Genomic DNA, 23,951 nt, shown 5'->3' on the forward strand with positions numbered 1-23,951 from the left:
GTATATGTAGATATAGTCCGGAGTCATGTCAGAAGACACGCAAGTCAAACCTAACACCGATTGATGGATATGTAGGAATTTACTCGCTCAATAGCTAAGTAGGCAGCTGCGGCGGGAACTGCTTGTGAAATTAGTTTAGGTCCAACCGATTAACTGTTAATAACACCGAGTCGCGTTGATAAAATGAGCCTCGAAACAACTGGTTCATTGCCCAAACAAAAACTGGGATGCATGATATATTTGAGGCACTGCCGATCTTTTGGCCTTTGGTATTTTTTCTAGCAAAAAAATCAAATTCAATCCTCGGTATCCGAAAGTCCAATTGGAGGATGCCGTACGTTGCAGATACACCAATCCGCAGATGTAGTTGTACAAGGCACACCCCATGAGATCCTGCAATGCCTATCCCAGAAGTCGTATTCGGATACCAAAAGCTACTAGGCTAAGAACACCAGATGCACACATTTGGGTATGCCCACTAGCCCTACAAACACATGCTCGTGTGGCCAATGTGAATTGTAGTGTACGTTGTATGGCTGGCTTTATCCACTTCAGGCCTGGTGTGTGGTGCAGGTACCCTGTTCTCGTCGTTTCGAGTGTGCATATAACTGATAAAGTCTTGCGTTGGCTTGGAATCAGGCACGGCTTGCCGAACACATCCGACTCTTCGCCGACTGTTTCATGCTGGCAAAACCAAAGAAAGAAACAAATCAAGCGAAAGGAGGGCATAAGCACCGCCACCCTTCGATGAGGCCAGGGTCCGTTACGGGCCGGAGGGCGGAGTCCTTTCCCGTGCCGGTCTCCACTTTTTAGGCGCTTAATATGAGTGCAGCATGTACTTGGTGTGGGGTGGCCGTTGTTGAGAGTGCCCTGCTCTGCAGCCTAATTTTGTATCCTGTGAGGTACCAATCATTATTCGTTTATTTTGCATTTTATTTTTAAAGAAAAAAAAGGAAGAAAAATAAAATAAAACAAAGAGAACACTTGTTCTCTAGGCGGTGCTACTATCGGTCTCTTTTGTATTGCATTTCCTTACGCCTTCCACTCCCACCTCCTTAATAAACTATACCTCAAGTCGCCCGGCTCTCCTCAACGAATACCTATGTATGTAAGTTGTACGTTGTGTGTAGACTGTGGTGCCCTTTTATTTGATAGGCTCGGTGTGCGCAGCTCGTCTAATCTGGCCCGGACTCGGTATTCCGTCTTCGCTCATTCCAACCTGGACGTTCCGAAGCGGGGCACTCAGGGCAGGGTATGGGAGGATACCGAGAGGGGATCTAGAAATTCGGAACTCGATACGCACCACACACCCTGCTGTGTGCTTATTTAATTTCCTCAGCCGATTCGCCCCCCGCCCTGTTAGCCATCCTCCCACTCGGTGTATCTACCGGAGCGATCCTTCAAAGAAAAGATCCAGTTTTAATTTTTTTTATTTCTTACATATCAGGCTCCAAAGATTCAAAAGCCTTCGCTTTCCTTTTCTTGTCTGAACCTCCCCCCACCCCTCTTTTTCTCTCACCTCACCTGCCGGCATGGCGAATTGGTCGACTTGACATTTTGGGCCTTTCAGCACTACGAGGTACGTTTGATCATGTATGAGCTCTTTTGTCATCATCCTCCGCTCGTCCAAGCTTCTACACTACGAATACGGCATTTCAATTCGGATGAAGATTATTCCCGGTTTACCTAGTGGTTTTCATAGGAACCCCGTTTCACTACTAAACGTGATTTAGTTTCCGCACCCATCGCCCCTCAACTTTCCCCATCCTCCATAGCGGGCAGCCTCGTGACTCGTGCGTCAATCTCACCGGCTTCCGAATCGGCATTTCGCCCTTTTAAATTTCTCCATCTTCTACCGCATCCTACAAAATTGCAGCCTTCCGCCTCAGCACCTCTTGACGTCCTTTCAGCAGCGTTCTCTAGACAAATCTCGCGGCTTTTGTCGCATGCAATAGCGCGTTCGTGCTCTTTTTTTTCTTCTTTCTTTTTCCCAAGGTTCCGCGATCGACCGAAATAGACCACACCAAAATCGACAACATGGCGCAACTAGACACGCTGGACGTCGTCGTCCTTTCCCTCATTCTTTTGGGGACGGTGGCGTATTTCACCAAGGGCAAGTACTGGGCCGTTGAAAAAGACCCCTATGCCAATGGCTTCGCCGGCGCCAATGGTGCCGACAAGGATGGGAAGACGAGGAATATCGTGGAGAAGATGGAGGAGTCTGGAAAGAACTGCGTCATCTTCTTCGGATCCCAAACCGGCACCGCTGAAGATTACGCCGCGAGACTCGCCAAAGAAGGCAAGAGCAGGTTCGGATTGGAGACCATGATCGCCGATCTCGAGGAGTACGACTATGACGAGCTCGACACCGTCCCTGACGACAAGCTCGTCATGTTCGTCCTTGCCACCTATGGCGAGGGTGAGCCGACCGATAACGCCGTCGACTTCTTCGAATTCATCACCGGCGACGGCGTGTCCTTCTCCCAGGGCAACGACCCTCCTCTGGGCAACCTCAACTACGTTGCCTTTGGCCTTGGCAACAACACCTACGAGCACTACAACTCGGTGGTTCGCGATGTGAACAAGGCTCTCCAGAACCTCGGGGCGAACCGCATCGGCGAAGCTGGCGAGGGCGACGACGGTGCCGGTACCATGGAAGAGGACTTCCTGGCCTGGAAGGAGCCCATGTGGGCTGCCGTGGCCGAGAAGATGGGCCTGGAGGAACGCGAGGCCGTCTACGAGCCCATCTTCGAGATTGTTGAACGCGAAGGCCTGACCCGCGATTCCCCCGAAGTCTACCTCGGTGAGCCCAACAAGATGCACCTCGAAGGCACCGCCAAGGGTCCTTTCAGTGCCAACAACCCCTACATCGCCCCCATCGCCGAGTCCAGGGAGATTTTCAACGTCAAGGACCGGAACTGCCTGCACATGGAAATCGACATCAGCGGATCGAACCTGTCGTACCAGACTGGCGACCACATCGCCATTTGGCCCACCAACTCCGGCGACGAGGTGGATCGCTTCTTGGACATCGTCGGCCTCAAGGAGAAGAAGGATACCGTCGTCAGCGTCAAGGCTCTGGAGCCCACGGCCAAGGTGCCGTTTCCCACTCCGACCACGTACGATGCCATCGTCCGGTACCACCTTGAGATTTGCGCTCCGGTGTCCCGTCAGTTTGTCGCGTCTCTTGCCGCCTTTGCCCCGTCGGAGGCTGCTAAGGCCGAGATGACCAAGCTGGGTGGCGACAAGGATTATTTCCACTCCAAGACGGCCCCGTCCTATCTCAACATCTCCCGCTTTTTGGACTCGGTCAGCGGCGGCGAGAAGTGGACCAACATTCCCTTCTCCGCCATGGTTGAAGGACTGAACAAGCTGCAACCCCGTTACTACTCCATCTCATCATCGTCCCTCGTACAGCCGCAGAAGATTTCCATCACTGCCGTCGTCGAGAATCAGAAGGTCACCGGCCGGACGGATCCGTTCCGTGGCGTTACCACCAATTACCTCTTCGCTCTCAAGCAGAAGCAAAATGGCGATCCGAACCCGGAGGTCTATGGCCAGACGTACGAGATTATGGGACCGAGGAACAAGTACGACGGCATCCATGTTCCCGTTCACGTCCGTCACTCCAACTTCAAGCTACCCTCGGATCCGAAGAGGCCTGTCATCATGGTGGGACCGGGCACTGGCGTTGCGCCCTTCCGGGGCTTCCTTCAAGAGAGGGCTAAGCAGGCGGCGGATGGTGCTGAAGTCGGTCGCACGTTGCTCTTCTACGGTTGCCGGAAGTCGACTGAAGACTTTGTCTACCAATCTGAATTCGAGGTAAGAGCTTTTACAAACGCGTTTGCTACGCTCACCCTGTGAGCTTCTTGTCGTCACCAGTCACTAACCCCGCATCGCGACCACCAGGAATACAAGAAGGCACTGGGCGACAGCTTCGAGCTTATCACAGCCTTCTCCCGTGAGGGCGACAGGAAGGTCTACGTACAACACCGCCTCAAGGAGTGGGCCAAGGAGGTCAACGAGCTGCTGGAGAAGAAGGCCTACTTTTACGTCTGTGGTGATGCCGCCAATATGGCACGCGAGGTCAACGCTTTCCTTGGGCAAATCATTGCCGAGCAGCGTGGCCTACCCGAGGCCAAGGGCGAGGAGATTGTCAAGAACATGAGGGCATCCAACCAGTACCAGGTACGTCTCCATCAGTCACGCCTTCATTCCCTCTTCTCTACTTTTTTTTTTTCTTTTCTTCTTTTTTTTTCTTTTGGCCAGCCGGCTAACGAATTGCTTTACAGGAGGATGTCTGGTCGTAAAGGCGAGATTCGCCTCGGGAACGCATCAACAGAAGAAAGGGTTATTCAAAAGCAAAAAGCGCGGCGCTCATGGCAACCAGGCCGATTACCGGTAGCAGAGACTGAGGGTGCCAATCCCATCGGCTGCCATCGGCTTGGATTCTTCGGCATAGGCGGGTTTAGGTCTACGATTGTATTGCATTGAGGACAAACAGCGCAAAACAGCCTCTAGAGACGAGGCAAGTCTGACAGGCCACCTTCAGGTATCACGTCTGGCATTATTGGTTCGCATTTTTTTTGCGTCCAAGGAGCCTTGGATGTGTGGTCAGGGTCGTCGTATGGATCCACTCACTGGGTCAAATTGGTTATAAACGACATACGTCTTTTTTTTTTCTACCTTAGTTATGACCCAAGTTTATTTGCAATATCCTTTACATGACCATTGGCAAGACAGGAATTGCGAATCATGTGCCATTAACCCAAACGGATTATCTCTAGACTTGACAACGCTGCAGTGGACGAGCTGGCTCGCACTTGATCCGTACTGTATATTGCATATTACTACCCTTGTGGAAAGTTTTCCCGATCTGACCCTACAGCACACAACCACTTTTTTTTTCTGAACGAGCCGCTGTCCACCCACCCCTGGCTGCAGTGCTTATTATGGCGCATCGTCGGGTCGAAGGAGCCGCCGGCCGATGTTGCAACGTGGTAGTAACACCCAAGTGGCTCACCATTGCATGGCCCGGGAGGATTCAAAGCGATGGTAGCTACGTACTTTGTGCTTCGTGTCCACTTCCTACGGCCCTCTCTCGGTCTTCTCTCGCGATTCGCTTAAGTTACATATACATGAACTCACAGAAAATCCCCTGCGTCTGCCTAGGATCCCTGGGGCTCCATAAACAATGTAACTGTCCAACACGGAAATGGATCGAGAGCGAGTGTGCGACAGGGATAAAGGTGCCTTGCCTTGTTACCTATCCACGCGATGAGGTATCACGGCACGGCCCATCACGATGCACTGCTCCACCCACGTCCCTTTCAGCACACCGAACTGGGCTGTTCTGGACCGATCTTACGGGCGTATGTGCTAGCTTCCTGGATAAAGTCGTGTCGAAACCAGACGATATGGCTGCGAGGACAGGCTTCTATAAGATCATTGGTACAGAGTACACACGCCTCACGCCATTCTTGTCGGATGCAGGAGAAGGATCAGTAGCGCCTTGTCTTGTCGCGGCGAAGAAGGAAAACGGCGAGAAAAGAAAAAGGTTCGAGGGATCAGAGGCCTTGGCATGAAACAACATATGTAATCAATTGGCCCGCCCCATCCCGTGTTCTTCACCTCGTCTCTCTGTCTCTCTCATCCTCGCTCTCCCTTTTTCCGCACACCGCTCGGTGACACCCAACCCAATATAAATCTTCAGATGTGTCCCTGCAGAGTAACCTCATTCTCCCAGTAACCAGGCGCACGGGAGGTAGCAGGCGGAAGCACCAGGGCGGAGAGACTGGTGCAGTTGAAGCTGCCATCCGCCAGAGCCAAGTTTTCTGTTCTCGCTGCAAAATAGAGAGGCTACCCACCATCAGGATATTGCTGAGGAGGTGTGGGGGCCGGGCAGGCACACTCGGACTTACGGTTATCAGATCGGCTTACCTCCTGAACGGAGGTTAGCAAATGGCAAGGTACGGAATACGGTACGTAATTATCGGCACACGTCTCCCGTCCGTTTACCCCTCTTTTACACGCCGCTCTTCGGTAGGTACGTACCGCGGACCCCACTCCAGCCAGTGTGGCGCCCAGCCGTTTCAAAGATGAGAAGTTAGAACGTCTTTATATTGGGTCAGACTTTTTCGAGTGGGACATGCAGGTAGGTAGTGTACAACGTATGTAGTTCTTCGGAACTTGGGATAGTAATCGGCTTGGATAATGTGGAGGACTTGGAGGCGGGATGACTCCGTGGTGTCTTTGAGCGGAACCTGGTCACAGGCAAGCGCGGCGACTTTTTGTAAGATATATGTGGCGATTCCTCGTGCGTACCGAAATAGGAACCGAACGTCGGGAGTTGGCTCCGGATTTAAATGTCCCCGTCGATCCCAATCGCGCAACAACTTCGGCCCGTTATTTCCTCAAAAGCCGACGCACGAATATCCAACTACACCGATCTATCTCGTCCAAGCCAGGCCGCCATGACGATATGTCAACAGAGTAAGGCTCCTTGTAGCTTCAGCAAGATGCTTGGTTTCTGGCGAATTGGATATAGACTTGGCCTTCTTCGCTTGGTGCAAATGCGCACCACATTCCTTCCAACCCGATCATCAGCCCTCGTCTGCCAGGACCCCAATGGCCCTCCATCAACACAATCACCGTTTGCAAGATGCATAAAAAGACCCAGGCAGTAAAATTTACCTCGAGTCCTAGATACCCGGAGAGGTTATCGACGGGCCAAGATCAAGACACCTTCTTGGCCATTGCGTCTCTGCGGTATGGAATCCAGGATCAGCTCTAATCAGATGCTGTGCACCACAGAGGCCTTGCTTCAGGCTTCGTAAGCATACTTGCGTCATGAAGGGCACTCACTGACTTTACATGGTACAATCGGGACGCCAAGTATATTTCCTATAGACCGGACAACATGGACGATAAGCCAAGTGCCCAGTCCCCCTTGAGACCTCAGTCTGAGGATGGCTGTGATCCATGACACAAAACGAGGCCCAGGAGCAATCGTATCCTCAATTAGCCCTTATATTCCTGTTTAACGTGCAATTTCCGTAGGTCTTTGTCTGTAGCCCCGAGTCTGCGGCAGCCGAGCTGCATTGTTCCTGGCGCATGGCATCACCGTCTCTTGGTGGCAAAGACACATGGAAAATGAGAAAGAAGCAAGACATTGACCGTTGTTTCCAAGTCGATGCAAGGTATTATATGTTTTTCGGGGCAATACAGACCCATCATCCAGTCATCTAAAAGTACCGCGAAATCCCGTCATCTGCCCCTGGGTGGCCTGCATGTTCGCCCTAGAAAGGGTGACTGCATCACACCCAATGATCCTTCTGGACGGCATCCTGCTGTTGCTAATGCTACTCCTGCATGGTCCATGGGACCCTTCAATTCTTCCGGCCACCGCAGACGTCATAACCCGAAGTTGTGGTTTTCTGTAGTTTGCCATAGGATGCATGCATTCTTGGACAGTTGAACCGGGAAAAGGGCGATCTCAACAAAGGCGACATCGTTTCTGTCTACGGAAAAGCCAGCCCTGAAAAGAAGAAAGGGGCACATGTAAAACCTCGCATATCAACTGCAGTGGCAGGACATCTAAGGCTGTGGGAACCTTGATGGTTTGGGGGCATGCCCATACACAACTCCTTCTGCTCACTCGCGGTCCTGCCCCGTGGAACATTCGATGGTAGTAGGAGCTGAGAGTTGGTCGCAGTCGAGGCGTCATTGTTGCCAAAGAGGAACGTAACCTCTTTCCCCTTACCGTTGGCTCCTGAAGGGGACATCTACTTCAACACCGGCCTCAACACCGGAGCTAGGGCAGCCTCATCAGCCTGAAACAGTCGGTTCCTCCCCTCGTGTACTCCCACCTTCACAGATCTACTGGCTTACTTTGTAATTAGGTCATTTTAATCGACTTGTCCATGAGCAGACCGGAGGGGGAGGCATGAAGGAGTCCTATGGGTGACTACTTCCCACATTCATCTCATTCAACAGAAAGCACAAAGAAGACGCCCTCAACCTAGGGGCACCAACATCGTGGGATCACGACACAGCCGGACAGGAGTCACCGACGAAACGTTACTGAGCAAAACGTTCCTACCTACCCACCAAGGTACGGCCAACTTAATTCTCCACCTACCCTTTGTCGTGTACACATATTGATATGGCCCAGAGGTCTCCTGTTGCTAAATGTACCTTGGGTATGTAGGGACATAATGTCGGCAAAGGGCTACCCAGGCCGGCCTGGTAAGCAGAAAGAAGGAGGAGTCTGGGTGAGTGTCCACCCTGGCAAGAAGTATCAGTCGAAGTTGTACTGTGGCTACGCACTCGCGGCCCGTTACTTCATAAAGCTTTCCTTTTTTTTTTTTGTTTTTTTTTGAATGCTAACATTACTAGTCCAATGTGCTTACCTTCCTGGACGAAGAATTAGAGGAAGGCGTTATTCATAGAGCCATCTCAAATCAGAGGTAGAGGGGACTCTTGACGGGGTACCTATCACCAGCAACTCTGCTGGGAAGTCGGAATCATCATAGGGGTATCGTGGGCTCAGTACTATTTGCATCTGGAAGTAGCAACGGAGGAGAGGGGCAGAAAGCCTACCTCCACCAAGGTACTCTCTACCTTGCTGGCCCCTTTACTTCTATGGACCGCGACTGAGATTCTTTCTTCCTTTCCTTCTCCTCCACCATCACTAATATCATCGCCTTACTGTATAAAGCAAGAATCTTGAAGGTTTGACAGTTTCTAGACTTAACCTCCTACTGCCCGGCATCCTTATACGTTGTTTCCTGCTTCTTCATATCCTGCTCCCCCATTCCGCGGCAGGAGCTTCCCGGAACCCAGAAAGACTGCCAGGCCGTAGCTTCAGGTAAGTCCACCTTCCTCGGGTTGGCTTGGAAGTAGCGAGTGCGCGAGGGTCATTATTATACCCCCTTCCCCTCATCCACGCCATCGTCGTCTTCTTCCACCTCCCACCATCTTCACCCACAACATTCACCAATCTTTTCTTCCTCCTCCACTCTTCTACACCAGACTCTCTCTCTATCTGATTGCTCTCTGATAGCTTCTCCTGCCTTACTTTTTTCTTACCGTCACTCGCTTACTACAGAGACCTGGTTGCAACATTCGCCATCGTCCATCTCATCTTGACCAGCATCTGCTCCCTGACCGCTGCCATCAGACAGTCTCAAGGTAGGTGATGGTCACCTATACCCACTGATTTCTCGTTGAACCGGGCCTTTGATTTCCACATGCCTGTTTGAGTCGTCGAGACTTCCTACGATATCTTCCACCACCGCCTCCGATTGCATCATAATCCAGACTCTGGCTTCTCAACCCTGTATCTTCGTGATGGACCTATGCCCAGGTCTTCTCAAAGTCCAGGCTTTTTCTTTCTGCCACTATTCTTTTCAGACTCGATAAGCTAACTTCAATCACTCCAGAGAGCGTTTCGAGCACCGTCATCTGTACCAAACGGAAAACCGAGCAATCGTCCCTCCAAGGTGAGAAGCCATTTCTGCCCCGGCCAAGGCCAGTTTGCGTCTTTCAGGCCTATTCCGTCACTCTGCTTCTCGGTTCGGCTCACGCCTACCACCACCTGCTTTTGCCCTGCTGTGATTCCCTTGGTCGTCACCACATGGCTCTCTTTAGTGTACATCTGGGTCCCATGATGAAATGACGAAAGCTGACCTTCGGGCGATGGCAGAACGCGTACGACTATGTCTTATCAGACGAGTGCCATGGATCCCAAGCAGCCGGTCGCTTATACTGGTGCCCATGCCCATCAATACGCCGAGAACATGGCTCCGGATCTTAACATCAATGGTGCCATCCATCAATTCCAGAACATGACTCTTGGTCCTGGCATGGTCCCAGCTGGCAATGGCATGGGCCCCATGCATCCTGGCCATGGTTATATGTTCCCTCAGTCTCAGGATGGTCACTTCGTTTTTGCCCCTATGCCTCCCGGTCCCATGGGCATGGACATGCTTGGTCATGCGGCTCCTTACTCCCATGCCGCCCCCTACCTCCCTGGCCATGGACACGCCGCTCCTTTCGTTCCTTACCCCATGACACAGCAGCCATTCACTCCGGGCCGCCCTGGCACACTCCACGAGCGCACCATCCGTGGCCACAGCGAGGTTCCTGGTCTCGAGAACCGACGCGGCTCGTATTCGACCACGGAGTCTACCCCAGCCACTCCTTTTTATCCCGGCTTTGCCAGGCATGACCATATTCCTCGCGTTACCGTTAGAGACCGCTCCGCCTACACCACCCCGTCGCCCCAGCAGATGGGTGCAATGGCGATGTATTCTGATCCTGGCGTCAAGCGCACCACCATGACCACTCCTCTCGATCGAACCCTCGACGAGCTCCTTGCCCAGAGTCCCGCCATTCCCAAGGCCGTTCCTGCTGTATTCACTCCCTCTTCTCAGATGAAGACGCTGGAGCAGAGCCTCGAGAACCGCATCCCCGGCAACCGCAACGTCTATATCCGTGGCCTTCATCCCACCACCGATGACGACCTTCTCCTTGCATTTGCTTCCCGATTCGGAGAAGTCGAGACGTCCAAAGCCATCATCGATACGTCTACCGGCGCCTGCAAGGGGTGCGTCTCATCCCGTCTATATTGATTTGGTCGATCTGCTGACTGGATCACAGCTTTGGCTTTGCCAAGTTCTACAACGTTCGTGATTCGGAGATGTGTATCCGTGGCTTCTATCGCCTTGGTTACGAGGTTGGCTTCGCTCGTGTAAGATCTTCATGGCAGCTTTCTCGGGGTGATTCGGCCTCAGTGTAGGTCCCTGACCTATTTCCACAGGAATCTTTCAACTCCCGCCTAAAGGCCGAGGGCGATGAGGGTTCGACCAACTTGTACATTTCCAACCTTCCCAAGAACATTACCGAAGTGGTACGTAACGCTCCGTCGCTCCCTGCTTCTGATCAAGCTCTGATTCCAACTCCTGACCGCCGTTGCAGGAACTGGGCGCCATTTTCATGGGCTACACAATCATATCGAGCAAGATTCTTCGAGACAGTCTGGGCAACAGCCGCGGAGTCGGTTTCGCTCGGTGAGTCGGCTTATTCTACGTCAACTTGTGCAATCCGGGGCGCTGATGGAAAGGCAGTTTTGAAACCCGCGAAATCTGTGACGAAATCATCAAGGAGTTCAGTGGCGTCCAAGTTGGAAACGGCCCTACTGGTTTGAGTATTCGCTTTGCCGATACGCCTTCCCAGAAAGAGTTGAAGCGGGTTACTGCTGAGCGTCGTCAGTTTCGTACCAACGAGTACAACATCGGCGCTTATGGCACCCCGCTTGTCGGGCTTCAGCCCAATATGTTTAATCAGTCTATCTGGAAGCGAACGCTGTCCCAGCAGCTCCATGCGTGAGTCGTCTCTACTCCATTGGCACCCATTTTCCGTGAGTCTTTCATCTAATGTGGAGATCACCCTGCAGTTCCGTCCCTCGTGGTTCCCACGGTATCGACCGCAGCAGCCGGTCCACGAAGTCGGAGAGTGGAGGCAGTACTCTGGGACAGTCGCAGTACTATCCGTCCTGGCTCCTCTAACATGCCCACCGCAGAGACTAACTTGCTGTTCCCAGGCGCTCCACGGAAGCCGCGGTCGCTGCAGTCTCGTCCGAGGATAGCGATGAGGGTGTCACGATCCACGCCGAATCGAACGAAGTCGCTGCGAGCACCCAGTCCTCTCCGGCGAAGAAGGAGTAGAATTAGGTTCTGGGCGGGAGTCGGAGTCATCATGTCGCCATGTTATGGTGTAAAAAGATTTTCAGCTATGGTTCGTTTGTGGGGCACAAGCATTGTTCGCTGTATTACACGGGTGTAAGGAGAAAAGGGGCCAAAAAAAAAGGGAAGAAAAAAAAAGGAGTTTGTTGTGTTTCGGTGTTGCAATCATGCTGGCATTGGTCTGATCACTGAACATCTTAGGTTCTGAGATGCCTGGTAGTTTTGGTGCGTTATGCTTACTTAGGTCATCTCCGCCGATTCTTGTACGTTAGCATTCTATGGACAGATCCGGACGAGGCAAGAAAAGACACTTGGTATGCCTATAACCTGAGAATCTCGACGTCACTGGCCTTCACACCTTGAGTTTGGACTGAATCAAGTCTAGATCTCCCTGAAACTGGACTGGGACGGACGCAGCATATCATGGCAGCAGGTCCTAGTCCACGGATTCCCGGGGCGGAGATTTCTACAATACCGCGCAGAGAGTCAGGACGTCTTATGGTCATAGATGTAACATCGCACCGGCTCAGAACCAGGACATAGCTCCTGTTGCGTCCTTTGAGATTTCCCACCATTGAACCACTGGGTTTGATACCAAGAGACGAGTGAGTTTGGAGGGCTGGGTACACAGAGCCGATTAATTTCGTATATTGTGCAAGTTAGTCTCGTGTGTTCCACCACTCCGTGAGACGCTAATGCAAGGGTTGCGTGTTGTTGGGTCGGGGGATATCTCGCAGCGAAAAGGTCAGGCGATGGGCGAATAAAAGGTAAGTACCGAGGAGTACGAACTCCGGCACAGATCATGCAAGGCACGCCACCACTCATGGGAAATCCACTTCATAGGTAGCCAGCTACTCCAGTTTCATCTTCCTCCTCTGAACCTCTCCTCCTTTCCTGTATCATTGGTGGTCGTTGACTGTATTAAAGCATGCGTCGGATCTCAGTTTCGTTGGTGTACTTCTCGAGGCCGGAGTCCAGGTGCGCCCACCACTCGAAGAGCATGTGCTGGCAGATGAGTCTGAACCAGGGAGTGAACTTGTAGGATGGGTCATCGAAGAGGGCCTTGAGCTCGTCGGCGGAGACGTATCGGGTGGCCCTGACCTCGTTCTCGCTGACTTTCATGTCGACATTGGCCTTGATGAAGAGGATGTAGTCGACTGGAGAGATGTGTTAGAGATGGACAGAGAGAGTGTGTGTGTGAGAGAGAGATATAGGGAGAGAGGGTCAACATACTTTCATGCTCACCCCACTCCCCGTTGCTGGGAGCCTTGTAGTGGATGCGGGTGAGAAAGTGGAACTTCTCGAGGGGCACCTGGGAGGGGTCGATGCCGAGCTCGTGCTGGAGCTTGCGCTGGGCGGCGCGCTTGACGCCCTCGACCGAGTCGGTCAGGTTGGAGCCGGTCTCGCCGGGGATGCCGAGCGGGTGGGAGCAGCAGGTGTTGGTCCACAGGTCCGGGAAGGTGATCTTCTCGGTGGCGCGCTGCTGGAGGAGCAGGCGGTTCTGGTCGTCGAAGAGGAAGACGGAGAATGCGCGGTGGAGGAGGCCCTTGTCGATGTTGGTCATGAGGTGGCCTGTGGGGTGGGTTAGCGGGGGAATGCGAAGGGGAAGAGAGGGAGAGAGAGAGGGAGAAGGCGGGGACTGGGAGGGGGAAAAGAAGAAGGGAAAAAGACATGGAGGGGGAAGGGTAGCTCACAAGTCTTCTTGCTGGCATTGCCAATCGGGATATCATTCTCGTCGGTGACGATGCAGACCTCGTCCATGAGGCGGATCTGCTCTGCATCATGGCCGGAGAGAGCCGCGGTGCTGGTGGTGTCGATATCCGGGAAGAGGCGTAGGATGTTCTGGGCCGTGATGGGCTCGGCGGCCGTGGCGGAGGAGGACATGGTGGGGGGCGGAGAGCGGTCAGATGGAGGGAATCAAAGGAATGAGAAGATCTGGGGTTATTTATTTCCCTGGCAAGAGTTGTTCGTCAGGTAGGTCGACCGACGTTGTTTGTATCCAGACCAAGTTGGTGCGACTGATAGGATAGGGAGGTTAAAAGAGGGGGGCCGAAGGGGGTTCGATTTGGTATTTGGTTGAGGAAAAAAGAGAAGAAAAAAGAAAAAAGGAGGCGCTCTAGGGGGGTTCACCAGCCCCGCGTTGCACCCCCTCCACTAGTCTACGAAGTACTTCGTACCTGAGTAATATCCGGTTGCCCCTTGGTCCCACTTCCTTATGTCCTGATATGGAGAGCCCCTGGTATCTAGGTACCTACCTAGGTACGTTGTATTACACTGTACTCCAGGTACGCTGTCGTAAGTACCGGGTACGGGTACATCGTACGGTACAGACTTCAGGCAGGGTCCTGTAAAGAGCCGGGCCAACCCGCGATTGTCAATTGATATCGGCATTGGATGTATCGGCTGGATTCAGACTCGGGGCCCGGAGTCGGCGCGCTTACGGGAACCGATTCCCGGTCGAGGCATTACGTACTTATTTATTAGGCCACATATGGCGGCTTGACTTTGTAGGACGAACTTCAATTCGGCTTCAGGGATCAGGGGTAGGTCACTACACGTCACTTATAAGCCATACCGTCATGAATGGGTATACTATAATGTAGTGACCCGTGAGGCATGTTTTGTCTATCCAACTTCAACCACAGCCAGGAGACGAAATACTGTGTGACCAAGAAGCGACTGGCCTCTCCGTCAACGGTCAATAAGGGAAGATTTAGGGTTTCGTCAACCATATATCAATGTGTTTCTTTTTTTTTTCTTCAACCAGCCGCGTTTCGGGTCTCTGCATCCCGCGCGGCATCATGCCAGTTTGTAAAATATGCGAATGTGTACTCAACGGTGGCAACCCTGCGTTGGGTTTTGGTCAGCAATGTTCGTTACAAAGTTACGAGGACGGAAGCACGTACACAGCAAGGCCGACGGTGACGCCCAGCCATAAGCCTTCCAGTTTCCAACCAAGCCCAAAGGCGGTACCAAAGGAGATGGGCAAGGCAACTCCGTAGTAGCCAAAGAGATTCGCGTAGCCACCGATGGAAGGGCGCCCGATACCCCGCAGCAGGGCATGGGCACCGGCGCAGAGGGCGTCGACGACCTGCATGAGGCCGATGAGGGGCAGGGTGGCGGCCAAGATTTCAATGACGGCGGGGTCCCGTGTGAACAAGAGCGGGATCTGGTAGCGGAGGGTGCTGTAGAGGGTCAGGTTCAGGAGGCCGACGACGGCGACGACGCCGATAGTGACGCGGCCGGTGGTCTTGGCGGCGTCGACGAGGCCGGCGCCGATGAGATTGGCGATGCGGGTGGAGGCGGCGATGGAGACGGGGAAGGGGATCTGGTAGGAGATGGAGGCGATGGTGGCGACGACGCTCTGGGCGGCGAGGTAGGTGGGGCCGAAGCGGCTGGAGGCAAGGGTCAGGACCTCAAAGGCCATGTACTCGGCCTGCAGCATGATCATGCCGGGCAGGGCGAGGCGCAGCATGACGCCCCAGTTGGAGAAGGCGCGGCGGCTGAAACCGCCCCAGCACTGGCGGCCGTCGACGAAGCGGACGTAGAGGAAGAGGAGGACGGGGAGGAGGTTCTGGGACAGGGCGGAGGCGACGGGGGCGCCGATGAAGCCGTGGCCGAGGCGGAAGACGAAGAGCCAGGTGGCCAAGACGTTGAAGGGGGCGGCGACGAGGAGGACGAGGGTGGTGGCGTGGAAGAGGCCCTGGGCCTGGACGAAGCGCTTGCCGGCCTCGAAGCAGAGGAAGGCCGGGCCGGAGAAGATGAGGACGCGGAGGTAGCGGGCGGCGAGGTGGGCCGTCTCGGGCTGCTGGGGGATGAGGAGGTTGAGGACGGGCTCGGCGTGGTACCAGAGGACGGCGACGGGGACGAAGCAGAGGAGGAGGAAGCAGGCCATGCGCTGCAGCTGCAGGCCGACGAGGTGGCGGTGGCCCGAGCCATAGGCCTGGGCGCACAGGGTGTCGAGGGAGGTGGCGAGGCCCTGGAAGGGGGCGTAGCAGGAGATGGCGGCGGTCATGGTGGCCAGGCTGACGGCGCCGAGCTCGAGGGTGCCGATGCGGCCGGCGGCGAAGACGGCGGCCACGTTGATGGAGTACTGCAGCAGGAAGGTGACTACGAGCGGGAGCGCGTACGAGACGATGGTCTTGGTCTCGCGCTGCCATGTCGTGCGGAGGGTCCCGGATGCCACGGCGGCTTCCCACTGTTGGTCGAGGTCGGCGTTCCCATCAGTAGGTCCGTGATTGCGTTGCCCCTCGGATGCGTCACTACGGCTGAGGTTGTTGTTGCCCGCGAGAAGGGGCGTCGATTCGTCGTTTGGCCTCTGCACGGTGATCTGGGGTGGTGACGATGACGGTGGTGGGCAAGTGTCCTCCGAGACGGCATGCAGACCTTGTTCCTCGTCGTGTTCCCCGGACCCTGCGCTGCTGCGTGGCACCTGGGTACCGAAGAGATAGCGGGATGCCCTGGCGAGCCATGATTCCAGATGAATGTGGCGGTGGTGCTTGGGCAGAGGATCTTGGTGGTCTTGGTTGTCCCTGAGAAGGCTGCGCTCGGCGTCACGGCTCTGTTTTCTCTCGATGGGTGAGAGGAAGGAGGAGGCATCCTCATCGGCGGCGGCCACAGAGCTCATGACGGGCCGGGAGGTACCATATGCCACGCCACTCGGGCGACGGTACATGGTCGTACGAGGCCGATCGTCGGAGATTTCAGAGCGGGAGTCATTTATGTCGTCGTCATCGTCGGATGAGGAACAGGTGGCCAGGTCGCGGGCTATGAGTTCCTCGACACGCGGGGTGCCAGTCCACGACGACGCATGTGGACCTGTATCTCGGCTGGACGTCGCCTTGGGACGAATAGAGCGTCCCCGTTCTGCTGGCATGTTCAAATGATGAATCGCTGTGTGGGTTTATGTTCGTTCGAGTCGATCCTTTTGCGCCGGGGACGAAATATCGTGAGGGACTCGGACAAACGTGATAGTCGCCAGGATAGCAAGCCGTAAAACCGGTTCAATGCGCCAGGCCACGTCTGAATTCCTGTAGACCTGGCCCAGGGTCTTCTGCGTCACACCTGACGGCCGTCTTCTCACTACGAAGTACGTCCTCGGACAAGATGCACGACGCAGCAACAATGACTCTATCAAGTGTTCATGATAAGTAAGGATCTTGTAATGAATACTCTGTCAGAATATAAACATGTTTCGTTAAAAATGTCAAGAGGAGATGAAGCAACAGCCAAGGAAAAGGATACTGTGGTTGCGATGTTCAAGGTAAGAGGGTTGAAGGTTGGGGATGACAGGAAGGGCGTCGGAAACTTTGGTGTTTATTCCGTATTATCTAGTACCTGACTTGGTAACATTTTCGCCTGTACTAAACGTTATCGTCTAACATTTTGACCCCTATAATAACTAATTCGTACTAATCAGTAGCCCCAGAACCCTAACCTTCCGTTTCAGGGGCTTGACGGAAATACACGGATATAAGTGTACAACGCAATGTACGTACGAAGTGTACGGAGTACGAAGTAGGTATAAAAGTAGCCAAAGGAAAGAACAAAATAAAGAAATAAAAATAAAGAAATAAAAATAAAGAAATAAAAAATAAAAATAAAAATAAAATAAACAAAACAACAGAAAAGACAAGAAATCCAACCACAGAGCTGAGATTGGTACTCGGATAAATACGCAGCTTCGTATCATCTTAACCCTCTACGATGTCTTTGCAGATATATATCACTAGAGCTACGGTGTCGGCGAGCTGTGCTGTCTAAAGCACCGAGTCCTTGTCGACTTGCACTGGACTGATCGCGAACAAGCTCGACTTGGCCAGACCATAGAGAACGGACATTCGGATACTTGGGATGGACCGTCTATCATAAATTTAGCCCCAAGGTCATCGGTCATCAATCGGCCCTCAAGGCGGCCTCAACTCTGCAGCTTACGAGCTGTGCAACGACCATGTATTATACACTGTATCAGTTTACCTGCCATCTTCCCTTCAGCTGACCTCGGTAGACCCCGGCTGTACTGCGTATTGCCAGCCGTCGCTAGGGGGTTGCTTTTATTTGCTGTCCTCCTCCCATTCCGGGTTCTGTGTACGCATGCGTTAGTGATTGTTCCATTGCATGTCGCATGACGATAGGGAGGGAAATATCAGGCCTCGACGGGCTACAAGAATGGCGTTCAGGGAAGACGTGGGGAAAAGAAGAAAAGGGGAAAAGGACCAACCTTCCGGAGAATCACCAAGCCCTCCAACGTGCTGTTCAGACTAATGTACTCTTCGTCCTCGAGCTCGGCCCGCTCGCCGTACGCCAGCAGGACCGGCGTGCTCTGCGTCTGCCAGCCCGTGATGCTCTTGGGCCGTCCCGCCTGGCCCACAACGTCCACCGCCTGGCCCACGCGCACGTTGACCTTGAGCGGCTTGAGGTCCTCGTCCAGCGTCACCAGGAACCGCGGGTGCATCGCCGTCACCAAAAAGTACAGCAGGTAGTGCGAGTCGGACGTGATAAACTCCTTGGCGTCCAGCATGGCCACCAGCACCGTCAGCAGCCCGGCCGCCGACACCCGCGAGAGCACCTGCCTGTCCGTGTTGAAGGGGTTGACCGACAGCGTCCCCTTGCCCATGTGCAGCAGGCCCTGCGCGACGCGCACCATGAAGAGCGACTCCTGGTCGCGGTGGTAGAAGCTCGCCAGCTGCCGGAGGAGCTGCGCCAGCCGCGCGTTGTTGGTGCCCGCCCCCAGCAGGCCCATGGCGAAGATGGCGTTGATCGCCACGTCGTTGTCGTTGTCGTGGCTGTACCGCGAAAGCGTGTCGTACACCTTCATCTGCGGGTTGCTCGGGCTGACCAGCCCCATGGCCAGCGGGACCGCCCGCCGGATGTTGGCCTCGCCGTAGTGCATCAGGTGCCCAAAGTGCCGCAGCACCATCTCCTGCCCCACGTCCTCGCCCATGGCCACCAGCGCAATCCCCAGCACCGCGTACTCCTGCAGGAGCTCGTCCCCCTTGTTCTGCTCGTCCGACTCCTCCACGTGCTCGTTGCAGACGTGCAGCAGCTCCTGGATCTTCAACACCGCCCCCGTCCCGGCCCACGCGCACATCTCCGCCAGCACCGCCGTCGGCCTCGCCATCGGGTGGTCCACCGCCTTGAGCGTCTCGAGGATCACGTCCACCTGCTCCTGCCGCCCGAAGAACAGCAGCCCGAGGCCCAGGCCCAAGAACCGCGTCCACTTGGAGGTCAGCTGCACCTTGCGGTCGTCGTCGAGCAGCGTCGTCACGATGGCCTCGCTGACGTCGGCATTCGACGACCCGACGAATATCAAGCCGCACGCAAGCGCCGCCATGGCCGAGATGCGCATCTCCACCGACGAATCGGTAATGATGGGGAGCAAAATGTCCAGCAGCTCCTGCTTGTTCGACCCGGCGTACGACAGCCCGAGGCCCATGAGGCAGGCCGTCGTGACCAGCGGGTGGGCTTGCGGGTTGCGCAGCTTGTCCTCGTCGCCCAGGAGCGCCAGCGCCGGTTCCGAGTCGAGACGCACGCCGGCGTTCATGATGCCGATGGCGAGCATGGCGCCGGCCTTGATCTCCGGCTCGGCCGCGTACGTGTACTTGTCGACCTTGTCCAGGCCGTTCTCCACGTCCCACAGGAGGAGCGTGCCGAGGGAGGCCACCGTCGACATCATGCCGTCGCCCTTGGTCTTCCACACCCAGCTCTCCTTATCCGAGTCGACGAGCATCATCTTGTCGTCGCCGAAGCCCGCATTCACAAAGGCGTTGACAAAGGCCGCCGCGAGGTTGTGCCGGGCCGAGTCCAGGTTCGTCATGCCGGCGACGCGGCTGCTCTCGAGGTGGCTTTTGTAAATGTCCTCCGTCGTCTTGGGCTCCAGGATGTTGAGCTCCTTGCCCAGCGACTTGAAATGCTCCGACAGCTTGATGTTGGAGAGACAGTCCTGGAGCTCCGGGTCCTGCTCGACGAGCTTCTCGTCGAGATCTTCCAGCACCATGCGCTGCCGGGCCGCCAGGAAGGCCAGCTGCCTCCGCAGGACCGGATCGTCCGTCGTCTCGATATCGCCCTTGACGAGGTCGGTGTCGTTGAACCGGATGGCGATGACCGCCGCTTGCGGGTATTGCTTGTACGCCATGTAGATGTCGTGAGCCGTCTTAAGGAAGAGCACGTTCTCCGGGTACGTGAGCAGGTTGACCATGCTGACCAGGTAGAGACAGACGCGCGCGTACGTATTCTCGTCGACGTACTGGGGGAGCCGGTCGATGATTTCGAGCTCGCTCATGAGATCCACGGCGTCGGCCTCGGCATTGCTTTTCAGGAACAGCGGGATGAGCAGCAGGGCGAGGTCGACCAAGTCGGCGGTCTCTTCCTCTGCGATGATCCGCTTCCCGTACACTTCGCCAATCTCCAAGGCCAGGTGTCTCACGTATTCGTGGCCCCACGACGCGATATCGGACGACGGAGCGAGGAGGCGATATTTGAGCGTGTCTTGCCTGTCCTCGTCGGAAAACGTCATACCAATCACGGACAAGACGTCGGCAAGAGAAGTCTTGTGGTCGCCTTCCGGCCAGCTATCGTGGAGTTTCGTCATGGTCTCGTAGTGTGGCCTGAGAAACTTTAGTGGCTTCGGCACCGCCGTCATGGAGGACGTCGAAGTCTTGATGAAATTCTTCATGGCGTCTAGTGCCGGTTGATACAGCGAAGCATCCGACTCCTGGGACACGCAGCCTGCCGTGTTAGCATCAAAGAGACCGCCGAACAAGTAGATAACAATGATATATCGAAAAAAAAAAGAGCCAAGGACTGACTGACCGTCAAGCGCTCAACGAGCATTTCAAGTTCATTCTTGAGTTGCTGATCCTCCTCGCTAAGTTCCTCCGCCGCTGCAAATACGTTAGTTGGCCTGCATCCCTCTCCACCTGCGTATTCACCCGCGTCGGCCTTCTCTTACAATCGATAATCTTCTCATCCTCCTTCTTGCCGTTCACAAGAGTCTTTTCCTTCTTGGGCTCGTCGACGGCCTTGCCTTTGCCCTTGTCGGCAGCCGTGGGCATGTCGCTGTCTTGCGCCATCGTTCCTGGCTGAGTGCTTGGCTGGACGGACGAGTGGGTAAACCAACTGGACTCGACTGCGGAGGGAAAGACGAAACAGTCAAGCTATACCCTTTTCGAGGATCCGGGTCACTCGATAAGAAGGTCTTCGTGCTTGGTAGGGTATTGTTGGAGAGGGCGTTGCGTGGGAGGGTCGTGAGAATTGTTAAGCAGAGTTGTTGATGACGGATGGAGTTTTGCCGACCGTGAGTTGAGAGCTTGGAACAACAGTAGCTCGTTCTTGCGTTTACGTGAGCTTTGCCGCCTAGGTAGGTACATTGGTTGGACCGTGCTGAAGAGTACCGCAAGGTACCTACAAAGTCGTCATGCGAAAGTCACGTGTCTTAGTCTGATTCCTTTATCGTCTTATCGATAAACGTCTCTTATCGATAAACATCTCGCCCCAACTTTTGCGAATGACCATGCCTGACCCTGAGGGGTTCTCGCTGCACAAGTCTCGAGGATTCTCAAATTACCACTGCAATCAACGGACATACCATACACGTCAGTGGGAATCGCACGCTCAAGATGAAGTTGGATACGCGAGCCATGCGCCATCTGGCGTCTGAGGATTGGAACGTCCTCACTGCTGTTCGTTTCTCCCCGTTCACTGCCCCCCTGCAGTGCCCCTCCAATATACAGTATATATATATACAAAAAATGGACTAATATTCTTCGCAGGTGGAAAGGGCAAGCAAGGATCATGAGATTGTTCCGACACCATTGATTGAACGATTTTCCCGGGTCAAAGGCGGTGCCAGTGGTGTTCATAAATCCATCTCGGCACTCGCCAAGGTTGGCCTCATTGCCAGGGTGAAGGATGCCAAGTACGACGGCTACCGTCTCACCTACGGCGGCCTCGACTACCTCGCCATGCACGCCTACTCGACGCGCAAGGAGATCTACAGCGTCGGCAGCCGTATCGGAGTAGGGAAGGAGAGCGACATCATGATGGTAGCCGACCATAAGGGTGTCCAGAAGGTGCTGAAAATCCATCGACTGGGTCGCATCTCGTTTCGGTCCGTCAAGACCAATCGAGATTATCTGAGGAATCGTCAGTCCGGTTCCTGGATGTATCTTTCACGACTGGCGGCCATGAAGGAGTTTGCATTTATGAAAGTGTTGCAGGAGGAAGGCTTCTCAGTGCCGGAGCCCATTGCGCAGTCTCGGCACACCGTTCTCATGTCGTTCGTCGACGCTTTTCTTCTCCGTACCATCTCGTCCGTCCCCGATCCTGCGGGTCTCTATTCCGACCTCATCGACCAGATTCTCCGGCTCGCCAAGCACGGGCTGATTCATGGCGACTTTAACGAGTTTAACATTCTCATCAAGGAGGAAGTATCCGTCACAACCACCGATTCTGGCGAAGAAACCGAATCGATAACTCTCGTTCCCATCATCATCGACTTTCCTCAGATGATATCGATGGACCACCAAAATGCCGAGATGTATTTCGATCGGGATGTGAACTGCATCAAGCGCTTCTTCGAACGCAAGTTCAATTTCATTAGCTCAACGCCTGGGCCTTTCTTCAAGGACGCCAAGAAGACTGTGGGTAGGGACAATGCTCGCCGGTTGGATGTTGCCGCGGAGGCATCGGGGTTCACGAAAAAGATGGCCAAGGATCTAGAAAAGGCGATTCGGGAACAAGAGGCGTCTAGGGGGCAGGATAACGAAGAGTCTACCGACGAGGATGAAGACGATGAAGACGAAGAGGACGATGAAGACGAAGAGGACGACGAAGATGCCGAGGCCGAGACTGAAGAAGACGAGATTGAGGAGAAGGGGGCGAGACAAAAAGAAGGACAGACAAGAGATGGAGACCAGGGCGACACTGGACAATCGGGCCAGGGTTCTCAGCAAACCCAAGACCCAGAATTCACTGGGAAGGATGCCAACATTCAAGGACTATCAAAGCTGTCCGTTGCCGACGGGACATAAGCTCTCAGACAATACAAAACCCAAGTGGACGAAACGCGCCAGGTGCATGCAGCTTCTCCAGCCTCAGCTTCTCGCCTCTTCCTTGGGTCGTTTTTGTTCTGATGCTACAGCAGCTCCAAACCGCCATGAAACACTTTCTCCCATTTAGTCCAGCTACCTCTGAGAGGCGGCCAATCGTATTATGCATCAACCTCGTTAATGGACTGGACTGCACGAGTCCATGCCGCCCAGTTTGTAAGCCGAGACCTCTACATAACCTCCGCTCATGGGAAAGACCATCGGTCTCAGGACACAAAACTGCCGTCACCTGACTGTCGTGCATTGAAACGATGTGAATGGAGTGATGGGATTTGCTGGTGGGCCATGCTCATTCTGCAGCGAGCTGCCAGCACCGTGGGCAAAAGAATGCCGTGGATACGCGCGGGTGATCCTTGGCCGCATATAGACGCAGGTTCGCTAACCGTTGTTGGAATTGGCAGCCGTCCTATGCTCTCTTTACATACATACTGCAGCGGAGGTAACACACCCAGACCACACACACGCTCGTACGCACCCTCGTGCGTCACTGGGAATGAATCATGAATCAGTCGGCTCGTGTTGGGCTATGTAGGAGGGGAAACAGGCGCATCCGAAGCCCGACATGGACCTCCACCGACATACACCCCGGATGCACAGTTACTGCACGAGAGCCAAGAAGAGAGGGAGGGACAGAGAGAGAGAAACTCGACTGATACACTAATACTCTCACCGTCCCGGCCACCAAACACCGTTGGGAGGCTGCGACATACATACAACACAACGTAGTCCCGTTGACCGGCGCGACGCCACTCAACCTCCGTTTCCGTTCGCCGCCCGCCTATCCTGCGTCACGCTCCACGCCGTCTCCCACGCCGTCTCCTACGCCGCCTCACTTGCCGCCGCAGTACCGGGCGCCTACTCCCCAGTCTGTCCCACCCGTCGGATTGACCTCCCTGCAGTCATCCCGCGCACAGCTGTCTCGTCCGGTCCCTTTCTTTTTCCTTTCTGTTTACATGGTGCCTACATAAGCCGCCGCTAGTTCTCAACAGTCTATCCTCCTCTCTCTCCTCTTCTTTTTCCTCTTTTCCTTTCACCCATCATCACACTGGGAAACTTGTCGACCTTTATAGTCCATCAAGTCACACCCAAGACTCTT

The 23,951-nt window shown here is 54.5% G+C and overlaps 8 protein-coding genes across 9 annotated transcripts; 4 read left to right on the plus strand and 4 right to left on the minus strand.

The window, feature by feature from the left end:
* Positions 1–28: 28 nt before the first annotated feature.
* On the minus strand, positions 29–729 carry ACRALDRAFT_205041 (uncharacterized protein; the record flags this gene model as incomplete). Its single annotated transcript, XM_071021583.1, has 6 exons — positions 29–50; positions 167–189; positions 224–402; positions 453–484; positions 551–674; positions 708–729. The coding sequence occupies 6 exons, from the start codon at positions 727–729 to the stop codon at positions 29–31; spliced, it is 402 nt and encodes a 133-aa protein (XP_070880161.1).
* A 93-nt stretch (positions 730–822) lies between these two features.
* Positions 823–1,775, plus strand: ACRALDRAFT_2024995 (uncharacterized protein; the record flags this gene model as incomplete). The annotated part of the gene is made up of 5 exons (XM_071020283.1): positions 823–897; positions 996–1,108; positions 1,156–1,252; positions 1,448–1,579; positions 1,734–1,775. The coding sequence occupies 5 exons, from the start codon at positions 823–825 to the stop codon at positions 1,773–1,775; spliced, it is 459 nt and encodes a 152-aa protein (XP_070880162.1).
* Positions 1,535–4,751, plus strand: ACRALDRAFT_1073311 (uncharacterized protein). Its single transcript, XM_071018087.1, has 4 exons — positions 1,535–1,579; positions 1,719–3,822; positions 3,910–4,188; positions 4,293–4,751. Exons 2-4 carry the CDS (start codon positions 2,038–2,040, stop codon positions 4,308–4,310), a joined length of 2,082 nt encoding a protein of 693 aa, XP_070880163.1. The 5' UTR covers positions 1,535–1,579; positions 1,719–2,037; the 3' UTR covers positions 4,311–4,751.
* A 3,465-nt stretch (positions 4,752–8,216) lies between these two features.
* Positions 8,217–11,729, plus strand: ACRALDRAFT_1078417 (uncharacterized protein; the record flags this gene model as incomplete). Of its 2 annotated transcripts, XM_071018769.1 has the most annotated exons (9): positions 8,217–8,247; positions 8,750–8,869; positions 9,444–9,652; positions 9,732–10,609; positions 10,663–10,753; positions 10,823–10,912; positions 10,981–11,072; positions 11,130–11,387; positions 11,606–11,729. In XM_071018769.1, the coding sequence occupies 9 exons, from the start codon at positions 8,217–8,219 to the stop codon at positions 11,727–11,729; spliced, it is 1,893 nt and encodes a 630-aa protein (XP_070880164.1). The 2 variants fall into 2 exon arrangements, with proteins under 2 accessions (XP_070880164.1, XP_070880165.1); XM_071018770.1 differs by lacking the exons at positions 8,217–8,247; positions 8,750–8,869; positions 10,663–10,753; ... (2 more) ...; positions 11,130–11,387; positions 11,606–11,729 and having other exon boundaries at positions 9,458–9,503; positions 9,707–10,609.
* Positions 11,730–11,996: 267 nt separating this feature from the next.
* On the minus strand, positions 11,997–13,841 carry ACRALDRAFT_2117835 (uncharacterized protein). The gene is made up of 3 exons (XM_071023780.1): positions 13,442–13,841; positions 12,981–13,319; positions 11,997–12,904 (listed from the first exon to the last, which is right to left on the minus strand). The coding sequence occupies exons 1-3, from the start codon at positions 13,629–13,631 to the stop codon at positions 12,669–12,671; spliced, it is 765 nt and encodes a 254-aa protein (XP_070880166.1). The 5' UTR covers positions 13,632–13,841; the 3' UTR covers positions 11,997–12,668.
* Positions 13,842–14,328: 487 nt separating this feature from the next.
* On the minus strand, positions 14,329–15,909 carry ACRALDRAFT_2117837 (uncharacterized protein). The gene is made up of 2 exons (XM_071023781.1): positions 14,654–15,909; positions 14,329–14,594 (listed from the first exon to the last, which is right to left on the minus strand). Exons 1-2 carry the CDS (start codon positions 15,760–15,762, stop codon positions 14,507–14,509), a joined length of 1,197 nt encoding a protein of 398 aa, XP_070880167.1. The 5' UTR covers positions 15,763–15,909; the 3' UTR covers positions 14,329–14,506.
* Positions 15,910–17,380: 1,471 nt separating this feature from the next.
* Positions 17,381–21,088, minus strand: ACRALDRAFT_2117839 (uncharacterized protein). The gene is made up of 4 exons (XM_071023782.1): positions 20,698–21,088; positions 20,559–20,629; positions 17,968–20,460; positions 17,381–17,830 (listed from the first exon to the last, which is right to left on the minus strand). Exons 1-4 carry the CDS (start codon positions 20,816–20,818, stop codon positions 17,801–17,803), a joined length of 2,715 nt encoding a protein of 904 aa, XP_070880168.1. The 5' UTR covers positions 20,819–21,088; the 3' UTR covers positions 17,381–17,800.
* Positions 21,089–21,270: 182 nt separating this feature from the next.
* Positions 21,271–22,881, plus strand: ACRALDRAFT_2057006 (uncharacterized protein). The gene is made up of 2 exons (XM_071021793.1): positions 21,271–21,427; positions 21,518–22,881. The coding sequence occupies exons 1-2, from the start codon at positions 21,365–21,367 to the stop codon at positions 22,775–22,777; spliced, it is 1,323 nt and encodes a 440-aa protein (XP_070880169.1). The 5' UTR covers positions 21,271–21,364; the 3' UTR covers positions 22,778–22,881.
* Positions 22,882–23,951: the final 1,070 nt, after the last annotated feature.

Source organism: Sodiomyces alcalophilus (assembly GCF_042370955.1).
Source record: "Sodiomyces alcalophilus JCM 7366 unplaced genomic scaffold ACRALscaffold_1, whole genome shotgun sequence".
In the NCBI taxonomy this organism is placed as follows: domain Eukaryota; kingdom Fungi; phylum Ascomycota; class Sordariomycetes; order Glomerellales; family Plectosphaerellaceae; genus Sodiomyces; species Sodiomyces alcalophilus.